Genomic DNA, 18,469 nt, shown 5'->3' with positions numbered 1-18,469 from the left:
AGAAGGAAGTGTAAGCTTCGCGGAGAAGGTGGGCATCTTGGGACGCCTAGTCCGCCACGGCCGGGGCCCTGCGGCGGGGTGAACTTCACGGCGGCCGTGCAAGCCGGGGAGAGGCGTGCGCGGGGATGATGCCCGGCATCCTCCCCAGCTGGTGAGCGGCCCCGCCGTCCGTCCAGCCGCCCCGGAGGGCGCAAGGCAGCGCACGTGCGCGGGCAGCCAGACCCCGGAGAGACTGCGCCGTGACCCGCCCAGGAGCCAGGGCGCCGGCTGCCGCGCGGCCCCGACTCGGACGCACCTGGCCTGGAGCTTGCGCCTCCGGGGACCTGCGCGGGAGCGTGGGGCTCCCCCCCTGCCCCTCCAGCGGCCCTCCCGGGGATCGCCCCCTCCTCCTCCTCTCCAGCCTGGGCAACTGCGGGCACCCCAGACGAACATGAGAGATACGGACTGAGGGCCAGGAAGGGGAAGCGAGCCCGCCGAGAGGTGGCGGGGCTCTTCACGCCCAAGGGCCACCGCGGCCGCGCTCCGGCCTCGCTCCGCCGCTCCACGCCTCGCGGGGCCCGCGGGGCCAGCCCGGCTCGGCGGGGATGCTGGGGCGGAGGGCGCCGTGGCTGTGCTGGTGGTGGGGACTGCTCTGCGGCTGCTGCGGGCCCCCGCCCCTGCCCGCCGCCGGGGGCGCGCTGCTGGGGGACGGCGGGCGCCCCGGCCCCGCGGAGCAGCCGCCGCCGCCGCCGCAGACCTCCTCCTCGGGCTTCCTCTACCGGAGGCTCAAGACGCACGAGAAGCGGGAGATGCAGAAGGAGATCCTCGCCGTGCTGGGCCTCCCGCACCGGCCCCGGCCCCTGCACGGCCTCCAGCAGCCGCAGCCCCCTGCGCTCCCACCGCCCCCGCCGCCGCCGCAGCAGCCTCGCGGGGAGCCCCCGCCCGGGCGGCTAAAGTCTGCGCCCCTCTTCATGCTGGACCTGTACAACGCCCTGTCCGCCGCCGACGACGAGGACGGGGCTTCCGACGAGGAGAGGCGGCAGCCCGGGCCGCGAGGAGGGGCCGGCTCGTCCCAGACCCGGCAGGCGGCCCTCGGCAGCAGGAGCGTCCTGGCCCCCGGACCCGGCGGCGGCGGCGCGTCTCCACTGACCAGCGCGCAGGACAGCGCCTTCCTCAACGACGCCGACATGGTCATGAGCTTCGTGAACCTGGGTGAGGATCTGGGGGAGCGTAGCGACCGGCATCATTCCCCCCCCGTCCCCCCTTTCCAGTCTCCCGGGCCCGGGGAGGGGAGTGAGAGGGTGGAGGAGCCCCTGGCACTGGGGAGCCGGGCTGGCGCGGCGGGGACGCGGGGACGGGCCGGTTGCCCTCCCGCCACCTGCGCGGCCGGGGGCGGCACGTGCGCTCCCCTCGCCGGGGTTGAGCGCTGCGGCGGCGGGCGGGCTGGGACGCTGGGTCCCGAGAGCGGCGCTGGCTGGCGCGTCTCCGTGAGCGGCCGGAGCACAGTCCGCGCTTTTCCCGTTGGTGCCCGGCTCGGGCCACGCCAGCCCGACTGTGGCAGCGAAGTCCGGCCCGAGTGGAGCCAGCTGGGAAGGAGAAAGCTCTTCAGCACTTTCTCCTCCTGTTTTGGTTCTGCATCCTTAACGCTCTGAGTGCCAGTTTTCCCACCGGGACTCTGGGGACTCCGAGAGCAGCTGAGAACTCTGGAAACTTGACATGATTGCGTTTAGTGGTATTCACGGAATTGGGGGAGGAGGGATGCAGGAGGAGGTCCCGAAAGGACCGAGGAAGGCGCGCCAGTCCCGGCCAGGCGGGGCTTGCGCGGGTTTGGGGCCCGACCCTGAGCCCAGTTGGGGTCACCCGCCCAGTGCCTTCGCTCACATGCCTTTGGCCAGTGCCCCAGAAGGCCGAACTTTTGATCAGTGAGGCTCCAACTGCACGGGCAGGGAAAGGGTGCGGGTTGGGGGCCGGGGTTGGGCCCAGAGCTGGTCTGAACCGGTTGCCAGGCAACAGAATGGAAATTCAAGGGCGGCTAAATCGGGCTCAGCCACAAATGTTCTGTGGCAAACCCGGACGGAGTCACAGAGCCTTTACCCCCTTGAGTTTTCTCATCTGTTAATGAGAACGGTGTAAGGAAGACTTTTTCCAGAATCAGTGCCTCCGGTCTGTGCTACTCTTCATTCATAAACTGACTCAGCTTAGCGTAGACAAAGCGATGTAGGGGACGCGTTCTCTGCGGGGAGAAACGGGGCGCAGTAGCCACGCCCCAAGTGGGCGCAGCCGCGCGGTGGGGTGGGTCTCCGCGGACTTCCTTTCCGCTGCGAGACGCGTGGCTCTGGCCGGGCCCCAAAGTGGGTTAGCAGATACTTAGCAAAGTAGCACCCACGTCTCCAAGCCACGTCGAAGACGTCCGTGTTTTAAGGACATTATTTACTTGAATGATTCCCATGTAAAAACTTGAAGCGAATCTTTTACAAGTATGTCTAGGAGATGATTCTCAACTCCGCTGAGCGTTGGGGGAAGGAAGGAGAAGTGGGGCTGAGGGACGAGGTCTGGGAGGATATAGAGCAGGACGATTGACATCCAGGTGGTGCAGAAATCCTCCTGGGAGACTCATGGCACAGGGAGTGGAGTCTCCAGGCCGGCCGGTCTTGCTTCTTGAAGTGCCAGGGTTTCTGATTGGACAGGAAATGTCACAGTGAGTTGGGACAGAATCCAGGGTTCAGCCACCTCCAAGAAGTATTCTAAGGAAATTCTCATGCCAGTCAGTAAAGTTGGGGGGTGGGGAGCGTGGGCGGGAGGAGAGGGACCAGTGCTTTTCCTTATTCTAACATTTCTGCTGCTCCTGGCTTAGTAAATTCCACCCATCGCTGCCCTCCCCCAGGTTTCCCCACAGCCTTGGGGAAATGTGTTACTGCCTTTCGGGGGTAGAGTCCCAACCTGAACAAAGTGGGGAGAGTGGCACTCCTGGCTCCTCCAGGGACAATCATATTATAGTCTCCAGAAAACGGTCCCTAGGCTTTACAACATGGTTCTCGACCTTGACTGACCATTAGCATCACCTGGGGCACAGAAAGAAGTAAGAGATGCTGGGCTTCTCCTTAGAGCAGTTAAGTCAGAATCTTAAGCTGGTGAGTTTCTGGCTTTTTTTTTTTTTTTTTTTGCCTTAGGTTTTTCTAATGTGTTGCCGTGGTCAAGAAACACTGGTGTGGGAGAACCTGATGTCTGAAGGAAATCAGAGCATCCCAGAAAGCAATTAAGAGCAATGCTTCCTATGTCAGTGGCTCCCGCACATTGCTATACATGAGAATTACCTGGGGGCTTTTGAAGTCTAGATGCCCAGGTGGTACCCCGTATCAGTAGTTAACGTGTGAGGTGGAAGCCAGGTATCAGTGTTTTTAAAGATTCCCCAGGTGATTCCAGTGGTGTTTGGGAACCGCTGGTGTTTGAAATTGTGAGAATTAGCTTGAGTAAAGTATGGTGACATTTACTGTGTTTAGTGACCTCCAAATTCTCCCCACTCCTTTTCTGACCTTTCCGGGTCTACAGGTGGGCACTGCTTCTGAGTCGCACTGCTTGAGGCTAGTTGTCAACTAATCCTGCTAAAGCGATGGTTTAACATAGTATCTCGTTAGGGATATTTTCATTTTTCAGAAAGATTTGTAAAGATTCAAAAGAACAGCACTGAAAAATGCCAAGAGAACTCAACAGTAGGGTCATTTCAGGCCCGGGACAGGCTGATATGGAAGGAGAAAGATTGCTGGGTAGGGGATTCTGTCCCATGCCCCTCCTGTCATACCACTGGGCTTTCTGACTGCAAGTTATAAGTATCTGTAGGTCCAATCCTGGACTCCACATGGGTGATTAGAGGAGACAATCACTTCCAGGTAAGTAGAATCCAAGTCACAAGCTATGCCACCTGTCAGCGAAGCAGTCCATTTAATCTTAATCCATTTAGCAGTAGGAAAGGGGACTTTCATAATGAGAGGCTAAAAATGTGATAAAATCTGATTATCACAGCTCTGAGCATAAGGACAGTTCATTTGAAGGAAGTAATTGCTTAGCAATGTGGATTCTCTAAATACGGACGCTGGGAGAATTCCACAGATTTCTTACTCTGTGTCAATGGCGTGTTAGCTACGGCTTTACATGACTGTAAAGAACCTACAGAAAGAAACAGGTTACAGCATGGGTTTTAAAGTATTCTTGTATCTACTGAGTTAGGTAAGTTACAAACTGAAATAAGGGAATATGTTACATAGTTGTAAACATCCTTCTTCCCTGGGACGGGGGAGTAACTTACTCATGAAATACATTGAAAATGCTTTGAGCCTTGTCAGTCAGAGTGGTTATGAGGAAGTATGAATCAACAGGATACATTTCTCTTGCATATCCCAAAGGCTGGTCATTTGACTGGCCCAGTGTTGTTTATGTTGACCGTTTTACACCCTCTCTGGGTGAGTGGTCTGGGGATGTGTAACCTCCTTTGTCCTAACCGGCTGGTGTGCAGAGTGCCCGCTGGGCAAGCTCGGTGCACTCGTGAACCTGCATTCAATGTGGGCAACACATGCCATTTTCTACTTGTTTTCTAATGCTAAAAAGTGTCTTGGCCGCCTGATAAGCAAGCCTGCCTATTTGGTGACCTTGGCGAAATATCCTGAAATAGCTCAGGTCTTAGCTTAAAATTCACCTTTGTAGAAGAAGCCTTCTCTCACCACTCCATAGAAACTGGCCCTGCTCTCACCCTCACCCACTTATGTACCATCACTGCACCCTGTTTATTTCCTTGGTTGCACTTATCACAAGGAGTACTTTTTTTTTCTTTTAAAATTTGCTTACTCATTTGTTTGTCACCCCTCTAGGATGTCAGCCTCAAAAAGCAACCAGGCTTATCCACTGTTGTAACTTAAGTTCCTAACATAATGCCGAGTGTACAGAAGGTGCTTAATCAAGATTGAATGAATGAAAGTAGACACATTCATTTACAATTCATATTTCACTAATCTGGAAGGGTATATCTGATGTTTTATTTAGATCATTTACAAATGGTATACCTGATTTTTATTAAGTAAAACATTTGAGGTAAGTGAAGACATTTAGGACATTGAGATTCATGATATCTGGATGTATATCATCATACTTTATGAATATACCTCTTTATTAGTTACCCATATGTATATTAATTTGTAATACGCATTACATTTGAGAGTAGTGCAAAGGTTTCATTAAATCTCTGCATTTCAGACTTCATTTATTTATTTTAAATTAATGAGGTGTTGATCTGCAGATGGTAGGATACAATGAAATAAAACACTCAAGCTATGGTCAGAAAAAGGAATCAGCGTGTGTTAGTACAAGTAACAAGACACTTATTGTACTGAAAATACTGGCAATCTTCTGAACAAAATTACTCTCGGGAAACAATTTGTAGAAGAAAAATGGAATACTCCCTCCTTGGATTTGTAACTAGATACACTGTATTGTCTTTTTCTCACAGGATCAGTGGTCCTATTTTTCATTTAAGCTGCCTGTACTTAGGAAGATTTTTGTTAGCAGAAAAGAAACCTGTGCCTGCAAGCTATTCACAGCAAAAATAGTTTGGAGAATTTGGTTGCAATTGTGTGGCTCAGAGAAGGAGTAGATAGTCTCCTAAAGAGATTCCAAATAGTAAATGTGAGATTCAGTGGTATTTCAACAAAAAAAGTTGTACAAAGTGTTCTTCAACTCGGATCAAAGGGCAAGCAGATATCATTGTTTAGACCTTGGATGGTGTTTCCTCTGCTTGTCCTTCTAAGAATGGGTAGAAATCCTTTTGAAATGTGCTGAATCATTCTTGGTTCCTTTGCTTGAGAGCTTACCTCTGATTAGCATGGAGGAAGGATTCCTAGTGATATAAACATCTGTGTAAGTGAAAAAAACCCAAAGTTCAGCACTTTCTTCAGCATGTAATTGTTTCATCACTGTGTCTTCAGAGTTTAGCTACTTTAAATGTTGGGTTTCACATCAGTATTTTCCTTGGATACGGCAGTGGGAGGGTGAATACTGGATATCGAAGGTAGGACAGCAAACTCTCAGATAACCAACTGCTCTCTCATCTTTGCCTCTCCCTCATCTGTTTATGAAGCTGAGTTAGGAAAGGAAAGCAAAGCAAAGCGAATACAATTTCTTGGGTAATTAACCAGCTTTGTGTAATTTTTTTCTCAAGTCAGTCCTCTAATGTTTCCCATTCTGTATTTAAAAATGAATTATTCCATGGAATGCTCTTCTTTCCTTAATATAAAGCCTTTGCAGTTTTCTTTTTTTTTTTCAATCCTCTCCCTTTTGGGTTTCCCTCCCATGTACATCACCACAGTGCGGTAAGTAGGGTTCCCTGTGCTGCACAGTATGCTCCCCTCAGTTGTCCATTTTATACATAGCATCAATAGCGTGTATATGTAATCCCAATCTCCCAGTTCCTCCCACCCCACCCCTTGCAGTTTTCTCTTAACTTTTCCATTTGGAGCCTTACTCTGAATAAGGACAAGCCTCTCCTCTTGTCTGAATTTGTCACATTACCACCTTCGGCCCCTCCAGCAGTAGGAAGGAAAGTAGGCAGTATTTTAATCGGATCATTGCATTCCTGACTAGACTAAGCTTCCGTAAGTATCTGAGTAAAAGGGGTAGAAACCAACATAGACACTTCCTAAGATGTGAGTCCTTTGCAGAATCCCATGAGTGTAAACAGCTGTGTTCCATTAACCTTTCTCACCGGCCCTCCCCAGGCCATTACCCTACCCTGCCGCAACCTAGGAAGGCGACATAGTGTCCTGGCTGAGCGGCCATCACCCAGGGGCTGATAGGGTGGGCAGGTGGCATCTTCTCCTCCCCTTTTGTGTTCCCCATGAAGAGCTGGCGTGTTCCGTTGCCTTCATTTCTGTTTTCATCATGACAGCTGAGTTGCTCTTATTCAAGCACATTTTCTCATAATACTCTTACTTCCTGGCTCCCCCTTCCTCCACCTCTTGCCCTCCGGAAACTTGGGACCAGAAAACGGTCCCAGTCCTACCTGGAATGTATGAAAGTGGTGACAAGTATGTCAAGGAGAAGGAAAGCCATTCCCGTTTTCACAAAAATTAGTTACTAAAGAACCAGGGCCATATCAACCTCTAGAGTTTTTGTGCGTGCCAGAAATTCTTGGAGCTGCAGAGTTATCCCTGTATGTCTTCCCCCACAAGCTATTTTTAAAAATGCTTTTTATTTATTTTAATTTTTTGTGTTTTTATCTAAAAATTTTTTTTAATTGAATGTTGTGTTAGTTTCAGATGTACAGCAAAGTGGTTCAGTTACACATATATATCGATTCTTTTGCAGATTCTTTTCCCTGATAGGTTATTACGAGATATTGACTATAGTTCCCTGTGCTCTACAGTAGGTCCTTGTTTATCTATTTTATATATAGTAGCCATGTATATGTTAATCCCAAACTCCTAATTTATCCTCCCCACCCCAAGCTTTAGAAATAAGACATTGTAGTGCACTGAAGCAGATTGGATTTTTTGGCACAGTTTACTAGTGTTTTGAAAATATTGTTCTCTGCAATTACTCTTTCCACTGTAAATATGTAGTATTTCAGCCTCCTTATGAAGTTAGACTCTGGAGCTGGCTGGGATCACACAGCTACCTTCCATGACTGTTGTTTTTCTGAAGGAACGTGGCCAGCAACGGACAACCTGTTTTTTAAGTTGGGTTTCCTCTATCAATAGGCAGTTGGGGATGATTGGTCCATTTGTGTTATCCATGGGTCCTAGAGTTTACAGCTTGAAAAGGTTCTTGCATATCATGTTTTCTGTTGTGTTTGCAGTTACATCTGTTAGATGTACTCAGAACCGTTTCTTCCTTGCTGCTGGTACATCTTAAGGCTGAGGAACAACCAGCAGAACCACAGAGAGAGCCGAGCCGAACGCGTCAGAGGAATAGGGCTATCGAGTTGTTGGTCAGGTGTGAGTGGATAATTCAGGAGAAATTATAAAAGCATGCAAGACCACAGCCCACGGCAAGAGATGGGGAGCCCAAATCTGGAATTTTGTGGGTTTTCTCTTACTGGATAGCATTCTCTCCTAGAACTCTGCTTTTAGAAAAGAAAAAAACTGTGCATCTCTAAAAATATACCCCTCTTTGGTATGTCGAAGGACTGTTGACCTTAAAGAATTGTTTTCTGCTCCAAAACTGAGTTGAAAACCATGCTGCCCTGAGCGGCATTGTTCTGCTGATGTCCGCAGGCACTGATTCTCTTCCTGCCCTGCCCATATCCATTATTAAAGAGATTGGGTCCATAATAGAGATGCTATCTAAATTGCATCAGGTAATTCCTGGATGGGTCCCCACGGTCCTGTTATCTCCAACCCAGTCCCAGATGACTGGGTCGAAGACTCCCCTTCAGACATTTTTGCAGAATGAGGTTCTGGTTCTGAGTGGGAGAGCCTTCCTGGCTCTTGGGTTTATGGGCACACGCCCTTGGTTCCTGATCCTGCCAGATAGTTCGGGGATTGTCCTACGCCTGAAATGTCCTTGCTCTGTAGTGCTGATTTTATGTTCAGATTGTTTTCTCATCATCTGAGAGCTCTGAGGGGGGAGGAGCCGGGTGGCTTCACAGCAGGCAGAAAGCACTGCCCAGGAGCCCTCTCCACACTGCCCTTTGATATCCGCCGACAGCCTTATTATGACTCTCCTACCACTTACCCTTTTCACCTTGTCCAGAATGTAACTTCCAGCTTTAAACATCTGCGCCTGTTGATTGTTATTCCTGTGTTTACAGTCTTGTTGGTTTCCTGTTCATGAACATGGGCTGGCAGAAAATTGACTCGTGTTTCAGCAGAGCATGAACTGACTGCATCACCCGTGCTGATGAGGCTGGGAGATTTTTATAATCGGCCTTGCTGAATCTCTGAGACCGCTTGCTTTCTCTCCCCCACCCCGCCTTTCAGTCTACGAGTTGAAATATTCTAAAGACAGAGCCTTGTAAACTACACAGTGAAGGACTGAAAGTTTTTGCAAATTTTATCGAACACTCTACCAGGATAAATGAGCAGAGAAGCTGTGCATTAAAAAAAAAAATACACTTTACTTTTTAGATTAGTTTAAGTCTACAGTAAAATTGAGTGAAAATCTCAGAGTTCCCACATAACCCCACGCCTCCGCATGTGCACAGCTCCTCCTGGGATCACCATTCCCCACCAGGGTGGTACGTTTGTTACAGTCAGTGAACCTGCACGGACACATCATTATCACTCAAAGTCCGTAGTTTGCATTACAGCTCACTCTTGGTGTCGGACATTCTGTGGCTTTGGATGAATGTCTACTGACATGTATCCATCATTATGGTACCATACAGAGTAGTTTTCACTGCCCTAAAAATCTTCTGAGGAGAAACTGTACTTTTAGCCAGAAAAGCTAATCGTAAAAATCCTAAGATTCAAAATATGCAGAGTTTGGGGGAAGGGAAATAAAATACCTTTGCTGAACAATATTTTGTTTCTGCTGCTTTACCCCATCAGTGTATAAGTAATTTTGACTGACTATGTAGGCCTTATTTTGTGCTTCCGTGTGTTGACACCAAATCCATTAGAAATCTCTCTCTCGTTTTTTTTTTTAAGTCTAGGAGTTTAAAAATCTTTTTTCGCCCACATACTTTCAGTGAGGTGTCTGTCACCATAGTACCTAGACAATCCCTCAGGCAGAGATATGAGCGATTAAATTTCTCCCTGGCTTGTGCCCTGTTTGATCCATGCTTGGCGGGATTTGGGCGAGTGAAAGAAAGAGGCCTGAAGAATGAACAAGAATTAGAGGAATTCTGTGCTTGTAAATTATTAAAATTTGGGAGGTTGTTGGGAGAGGGGTTAAAGTTTTCAGAAAGGAAGAAAATATAGTGTTAAAACTTAGTTTGATTACTGCATTGAAAAACTCACAAAAATACCTTTTCGTGGCCTTAGTGGCCGGATCGGGGACTTGAAAAGGTTTCCTCAGGAGAGACTGTTTAGATCAGATTAAAACTAAATTAATAGAGACTCCGTAAACCAGAGGTCTTTGTGGGTAAGGCTCATTTGCTTTGAACTGTTTTCTGTGAGAAAGGGCTACACAAATTAATGGTGAATAAATGAGAAGATGCAATAATGTAAACAAAGAACATGGTAACCCTAAAGAGTGCTGTTGAACAAATAGTTAGCAATTCATTTGAGGTAGTTTGGGAACTTGTGAGCATTTCTTGACAAATACTGTACAGGTGAGACACTTCGTGAATTCTCCCCAGGTCTCCTTGTGTCAGCTCTCCGTGTTATTGGGATGTCTTCTCACTGAATTCTAGCTAAATAACCTCCTTTATTTCCCCTACATCCCTGCAGAGATGAAACCTCTCAAAAAGAGGAGCTTGGGACCAGGGCCAGATCGGTGGATTTGAGAAATTCAGCTTTGTTCTCTAACACCTGACTTGGTATGCGCTGTGGTTTAACTAGCTCTCTGTCTGGTGGGATAGAAGTTTAATCACGCCAAAAGTGAAATGATACCGAAGGGTGGGGCTAAGATTATGGAGGTTAAAGTGAGGAAGACACAGGTGTCTTCAGTTGAAGATATTTGGAGAGTTGCATTTTCCCCGAGGTCCATGGAACAGGCCTTTGCATTTTTATGGGGTCTGTTTAGGGCAGGATCCCCTAATACCAGCTTCGGGAACTTGTCCCACAAATCTGGCACCTCGCTTATTTCATCTACTTAATTGAGGTTGCTTGTCTCTATTGTTATACATGCACATACATGTCATCACTCTAAGATGTGGAAGCCAGCATAGCTGTGGGGATGCAGGTGGTACCCACTGGAGCTTAGTTTCTCCCTCTCTCCTCTTGCTTTCCCCTTCTCTTTTCCTCCCATTAATAAATTTGGCAACTCCATTGCATTTTTTTCCTATTTTCTATCGGTTCGTTTTCCGTATGCCTTTGGTTGTCATTGACCTAACAGCAGATTGTATACATCTCCATGGATTCTGGTAGCTTCTACCACCAAAACGATGCATCGCTCACTAGAATGGTTAAGTAGCTGGTTTTCTCGATGGTGCTAGAAAGTGCTTAAGGCCTCTTCAGTATAGAGTTGAGGAAAGAGCACCTGATTAACATTCGGGAAGCTTAAGCCTCTAGTCTTCGTGTTATCCCTTTTTACAGTAGCATGTTCGAGCCACTTAACCGAAGTTCTGAGTCTTTCCTTGTCTGTAAAGTGTGAGTATTGGGCTAGATCAGCATTTTCCAAGTAGCGTTTCATGGAACACTTTTCCCAAATGCTCTGCAGAGGAAGGGCGTGGAAGCACTTTATGTCATGTTCTTTTCTTTGAGATTTCCACATCTAGGAGCATGTTAAAGCCCTGACAAGCCCAGCGGTAGGGAGGTCTGCTAACTTGCTTTAATAGAGTTTTCTGAACCGACTTTTCTTCTGTAACCCTTTTTTCCCCCTGAAACATCCTTGTGTCAGACCTGGGCCTCTCTGTCCCAAGGGCCACTCCTGACCCTCCCCTGGTCTTCTCTGTAGAGCAGGGATGGGACCCCAGAAGGCTGCCTTTCCAGCTGCTACTACTCTTCTGTGTCTTTGGCTCCCTCTGGAAGGGCTGCCTTGTGCCGTCTTCCACTGGTGGCCCCAGGCTCTCTTCCTGAGGATGGAAGTGGCTTCTGACTGTTGCTTATCCATGGGGTGTCTCACCACAACCTGCTTGCCTTCCCCACTGTGATGCCTCCAGTCCCCTGCATTCATTTCCCTCTGTTGTAAACACCTGCTGGGATTTCTCTTTTGCTGGCTGGACCCCGATTGCTACGGCCTTTTTAATTCTCTGGAACACAGCAGAGAAACCCCAGACAATATAATGTTCAGAAATTAATTCTAGGCGTGTAATTCTATTGTGTATCTCTGATTATTTTTTTAAACAGCTTTCTTGCAGTATAATGGACACACAGTAAGCTGCTTATTTAAAGTATAAATATGGTAAACTTTGACTTATATAAGCACCTCTGAAACCATTACCGCAATCAGGATAGTGAATGTATCCAGAGCTATTCTTTTAAACAGTTGCCTAGGCCAGGAAGTGCAGTAATATCGTAGCCCCCAGGAAGCGTAGTGAAAATTCCCATCTTTCCTTGATGCCATTGCCGTTCATGCTTTTATACGCTTTGAACATCCTTAAGAATATAACTTGCTGAAGATGCTTGTGAATGGTTTTCTTGGATTAGAGAACTCTGGGGTCAAGCCCACTCTTTGCAGTGGTGACTGGCCTCGATCCTGTGTCTTACCTCCCATATTTATTTTAGGAGCTCGTAATAAAAATAGGCAGATCTCTTCTAATTTCGACGTCAAGCATCGGGGGCACTTTGGGAGGGTTAATGACCCTATTGGCATCTCCTTCCTCAGTCCTCAAGTTGAAAAGATCTGATCCTTCTGGCAAACATCACAAAGATGCTTGCTTGTGTTTCTGTTTTAAATTCTGGCAGTTGAGGTAGGGCACAGGTCCAAGAAATTTACGAAAGTAGACTCCAGTTTACTCCTGACTTCCCCCCTCTATACTCCTCTTTCTCCAAATGTTCTGTAAGCTTAAACAGAGCTGCAGTTTTGCGGGGGGGGGGGGGGGGGGGGGGCGGGCAGGTTGTAAGAACATGTCAGTATTGTATTTCTTTATGGCCTTTTGCCTTAAAGAATGACTGATGTCACTTATTATCCTATTATCTCAGCAAGGCAAAAACAGACTTTTATAGCTTCAGACTTACAGCTATAAAAGCAGATGGATAGGGGAGAATTTGGAGATCTGGGGAGAAAATTATTATTTAGAGTAGTGTTGATGTTCCAGATAGCACCCAGTCACACGATAGAACAGTCTGGTGAAGTTGCTTAGCTCTCTCCCCCGCCTCCCTGCCACTTAGGGAAGCTGCTCTTCCCTTGCTGCCCATTTTCTCCTGTCCCATTGCCATCTGACCTCTGTCCCCATCACTCTGGGGACGTTCTTCTATCAGGGGCAACTAACCACTCTGCCCTGAGTCTTCCCCCTCCTCTCCGGAAGCCCTTATCCCTCTGACACTCCTTACCCCCCGCTGTACAGTCCTGAGAAATTCCTTAGCTTCTGTAACTCTGCTTGTACCCTCTTCGTTCTTTTTCTATCCTCCAGATTTCTGTGTGGGGACATTCCTGACAAACAGCAAAAGATTCAGAGGGTTGGCATGTGGCACTCGACCTACACATGGGGCTGAGATGGCCGTGAGTTTCGAGGGGTGGGGGGAGCACACTCAGACGTAGGAGTTAGGAGGTGACGTGCAGCCACAGGGCGTGATGGTGGCCAGGTGCCAGCCTTCAGTGCTGCGCGTGCAGGCTGAGTGGACCATGGTGATGGGGACCCTGGCAGCTGGTGGATTCAGGCAGCCAGATGTCAGCGACAGGGAGGTATCTCAGCTCGGAGCCCCTCCTCGTGTACTTCCCTTTTGCTTACCCATCCATTCAAAGTGTGGTCAAAGTTTGCTTCTCAGACCGTCTTTGTGCAAGACCCAGTTGGGTTTTTTAAAATGTCTAAATTTCTGTGGACCCATACTTTTGTCAAATTCATTAAAAATGAACGATTAGAGAGGTGAAATGGAAAAAGCAAAATACATATAAAATCAAGCCTCAATTTCTAATGATCAGATTCCATCGATATAAAATGATTGGTCAAGTTGCTACTAAACTGTCTGGACAGTCTCCCTTTTGTACTCGTCTCACTGCAGGACAGTCATGCAGAGTTTGTGAGTCAGCACAGATCTCTCTCTCTTTTTTTTTTTTTTTTTTTTTTTTTTTGCGGTACGCGGGCCTCTCACTGCTGTGGCCTCTCCCGCTGCGGAGCACAGGCTCCGGACGTGCAGGCTCAGCGGCCATGGCTCAAGGGCCCAGCCGCTCCACGGCACGTGGGATCTTCCTGGACTGGGGCATGAACCCGTGTCCCCTGCATTGGCGGGCGGACTCTCAACCACTGCGCCACCAGGGAAGCCCAGAGATCTCTCATTTTTATTGACGTGCAATGAAAACCTTCTTGGACTCGCCAGGACTCAGGGGCTTTGCTGTGGGAATCTACACTTGAACAAGCCTGCGCGGACGTGAGAGTGCTGACACAGGGTTGAGAACCGGGGTGCTCATTGCTCAGGGTCACCCTCAATCTCTGTCCTCACTCCCACACCCAAGCAGTTGCTGGACTTACTGTTTCTGCTTCTGAAATCTCTCACTCGCGTCCCTCCATCTTTTTCCTCCTTTCTCTCCCCACGTTTTCCAGATGAGGTCTTTATGAGTTTGGCCTGGACTTCTATGCCGGCCTGGCCCCCTGCTAATCCACCCTTGCATCAGCGCCAGCTCGGTGTCTCTGTAGCACAGATGTGATCTGTTATCTCCCCTCCATCACCTTCATTGGATCCTTATGGCCCTGAAGGAAGCCAGGATGCCGTTCTGACTCCATGCCCTTTGCATTTCATCCCCTCCCTTCCTCTTTGTCCCCACTGTCATTCAACCAACCAAGTCTGCTCCGTGATTTCCTTCCTGTGGCCTTTTCTCCTGATATCTCCCATTTGCATTGCATCGCTTCCCATTTCCACATTCTCAGTTCGACCTGTTCTTTAAACCCCAGCTCAAATGCCATCTTAGCAAGGAATCCTTTTGGGAATTTGCTTACCACGTGCCATGACTCTTTGGGGTCTAGTGACCTTCCCCAGTGCAGGTCAGCATGGAGTGGCATTCGCAGTTCAGATGTGTTTGCACATGAACTCCGTGTGGCCTAGAGGAGGGAGCTGGGAGCCTTAAGTTCCAGTGTGGGTGCTCTCCCTGCCAGCTGGGTAGATCTGGGCAAATCACCTTCAACACCAACTTCTCTGATTCTTTGTCATGCAATGCTTTGTTCCTCCCAACACCCCTTCTCCCCACAGGTACCCGGCGCCGTGCCTTACCTTACATGATACTCAATAGATGCTCATGGTATGGATGGGGGTCAGTTTCTCTAAAGTCTAATGACTGTGTGTGGTCTTCCTTCTCTCTCTCAACGCCAGTAACATCATTTGTTTGAATGAGAGAATTCTGAATGGTGAAACACTGCAGATCTGAGGAGTGCTTATGAACTTCCATTTCACTGGTGGTTATAAGACAAAATGTTGCCGCCTTTTGGGGTTTCTGTTCTGTGACTTTGTAGATGGTGGAGGGGGGAAAAAAGGCCTCAGGGAGGAGACATGTTGTTTTCCCTCTATCTGATGTCATTATGACTTTAATAAGTATTCATAGGAGTCAGAAGTGCTGCTCGATCTAAATTTAAGTTTCCTGCTTATGCTACGACTCCGCCTGCAGGTGTCAACGCCAAATACTTATCTTGTCAGCTTCTCCAGGAGGCGGCTGGCTTGGCTTCTGTTGTGAAGGTGTTAGTCACTCTGTTTACATAAGGGCTGAGGGGGTGACATCATGTCTATTGAATCAAAGTCACCCAGCTCCCCCTTGGGCAACAGGGAGCGTTTAAATAGCCAAACCAGATCAAAGCCAAGGGCAGAGTTGAGATACCCCCGCCCAGGAGTAGCGAGGTCTGGCCAGAGGGAGAGTGGTCTCTTGGGTGGGTGTCCGAAACAGACGTGCATTATTGCCTCCCTGTGTTTCCGGACCATTGGTGAAACGAATCATATAGAATAAAACTCGGAGCGGCCAATCCAGAGAGACGGCTTAAGTGGGCGCAGGTGCGTCCAAATAGGTCGGAAAAAATGTCAAATCAGGGATGTTTCTTTTTATAGGCTGTTAGAAGAGTTGTTTAAAATTAAACAAGTCTTCAGTACTTAAATTATGTATAATGAGGACAGGTAGGTCCTGGAACAGAGAACTTTTTTTTTTTTTTTCTTCCTTCTCCCACTTCAGTTTTGCTCTCCCTACTAGAGTATGCCAGACATAAACACTTTCATTTCCAGGATATATATTAGCCTTAGCGTGGAGGGAACGGGGAGAGATGGCATCGATAGAGGCCAGAGAAGTAGCAAATCTAGTTCACTTTCACATTTTTATTTGATGAAATGCGAGGATGTAGCCACGGGAACTATGAAAATGATTCGAGACTTGTGAGTCCCATCAAGTGATAACCTTGTGAATTTCATACCTTTTAAATATAGGTAAATGTAGAGGAAGATATATTATACAGTTGACATTCCTTTTACACCTCCCAACCCCAAATAAATAGTTTATTGATATACTCTCCAGCTTGGTTGCAGTGTAATTGACAAATAGAAATTGTATCTATTTAAGGCGTCACTGGTGATGTTTTTTTTTTTTTTTTTTTTTTGCGGTACGCGGGCCTCTCACTGCTGTGGCCTCTCCCGTCGCAGAGCACAGGCTCCGGATGCGCAGGCTCAGCGGCCATGGCTCACGGGCCCAGCCGTTCCGCGGCATGTGGGATCCTCCCGGACCGGGGCACGAACCTGGGTCCCCTGCATCGGCAGGCGGACCCTCAACCACTGTGCCACCAGGGAAGCCCCATGGTGATGATTTGATATATTGTGAAATATTGTCACAATCAAGCAATTAACATATCCATCACCTCACATAATTTCCATTTTCTTTTGTTTGTGGTGAGAACACTTAAGATCTACGCTTTTAGCAGATTTCAAGCATACATTACAGTATTGTTACTGTGGTCACATCGCCCTGCAGGAGATCTCAGGGACCTATTCATCTTGTGTAAGTGAAACTTTGTACCCTTGGACCAACATCTTCCTGTTCCCCCCTCTCCCCCAGCCTCTTGCATCCACCATTCCACTTTCTGCTTCTACGAGTTTGGCTATTTTAGAGTCTACCTATGAGTGCGATCACACAGTATTCATCCTTCTGTGTCTGGATTATTTCACTTAGGATCATGTCCTCCAGGTTCATCCACATGGTCGAGAATGGCAGGGTTTCCTTCCTTTTTAAGGCTGAATACTATTCCGTTGTACGTATATCCCACGTATATATCCCAATATATCCGACGTATATTCCGTTTTCTTTTTCCATCTGTTGATGGACACTTAGGTTGTTTCCACATCCTGGCTAGTTCCGTGTATTGTTTTTTATTTTTTTACCTTTGGCCGTCTTTAGGAACAAGTAACCCTGTGTAATGTTGCATTATTTGGGAATTGTAAGGTTACGGTGTCTCAGCCTTTGTACTACTTACGCCTCATTTTTTTCCCATTTGGCTCTTGTAAGGAGCACGATTTATCTTGCATCTGTAGGGTGTTCTCTAACCAGGGCATTTCCACTCTCCTCTCAGGGTTGGATGACATGAGACACTCTTCTGAAGCAGATGGCTCATCCTTTTGGCTTCTCTTTTCCTAGAGGCCTTTGTTTTCAGGACAGTGGAAATGCTCGCTCCTTCCCAGGCACCTGATCCCTCTGTCTCCCCCATCTGGTGATCCGTTTCTGTGGCTCTGCTGGTGCTTGGGGCCTGGCTCACAGGAAACTGAGCTCAGAATCGAAACTCCTTCCAGAATGCCACCTTGCGTCCCTAAACACCACAGGGACAACTGGGGTAGCCCCGTTTCACTCTGTGAAAATAAAATATGTCACCAGGATGTTTCACTGGAATGAGGAATTTATTTCCATGATTCTAAGGTCAACTACAGTACATGGTTTTTCCTACTGGGCAGCAAACATGTTTTACCGAACCCTCACCTAAGAGCTTTTCGTTTATAACTCCACGATGAGTTCTTGGCTTCTTCCTTGTTGATGCTTGCAAATATTGTGATTGACTTCCACACCTTTTGGGGGAAGCAAATTCCAAGTTATGATTCATCTCTTAATTTTGGCCAGCATTTTGTTGTGAACATTTTCAAACATACTGAAAAATGGAGAGATTTTTATAGTGAATATCTATGTACCCTCCACAGAATGCAAAAAGATCTATTTGTAAAAGGCTGACAGATAGCATATGAAGACAGAAGGATGTTGGTTCTACTGTTGCATCATTTTACATTTTGGGAGATAGAGTGGTAGAGAGTGTGCCTCTAACTAGATGGCATCTGAGGCGTCCTGGGTGGTACACCCTGAAGAAAAGCTTCCTGAAACCCAGGGATTATCTTCCATGTTAGAAATGACAGGTTGAATTGTTTGTCCAGTGTTTATGGAGTCCCTTGAAGGCACCTGGCTAGGTGCTGACCACAGTAGGGACAGGGAGAGGTGGAGTTGCATAGACCCCTAACCCTGACCCCAAACCCCTTTGTATTGTGGTGTCTATGATAGAGATAAAAACAATATTATGGGAGCATCAAGGAGGATGTGATTAATTCATGGGGGGACTTGAGCTTCAGGCCGAGGGTAGAGAGGAGTGGGTTTCTGCTGGTGAATTTGGAAATCACAGGCATTCCTGCAGTTTTCCTTTCCTTCAATTAAGTTTAGAAGGTTTAATAAAGAGGGGAAATTAGGTGACAGATTCATGAGTCACACCTACGAGATGATCACTGGTGGGAAAAGGACTCCTTCCAGG

At 47.8% G+C, this 18,469-nt stretch overlaps 1 protein-coding gene across 1 annotated transcript in view; it reads left to right on the top strand.

Annotated features, from left to right (window-relative positions):
* Window positions 1-584: 584 nt before the first annotated feature.
* BMP6 (bone morphogenetic protein 6) overlaps window positions 585-18,469 on the top strand; it is a gene marked incomplete at its 5' end in the record, with an annotated part of 143,930 nt that continues 126,045 nt past the window's right edge. Inside the window, one exon of the mRNA XM_082848352.1 lies at window positions 585-1,191. Coding sequence (XP_082704478.1) covers window positions 585-1,191 — 607 coding nt within the window. The remainder of the gene's footprint in view (window positions 1,192-18,469) is intronic.

This window comes from Leucopleurus acutus, assembly GCF_964270905.1.
Source record: "Leucopleurus acutus genome assembly, chromosome: 10".
Classification (NCBI taxonomy): Eukaryota; Metazoa; Chordata; class Mammalia; order Artiodactyla; family Delphinidae; genus Leucopleurus; species Leucopleurus acutus.
This window is presented reverse-complemented; position numbering and strand designations above follow the sequence as displayed.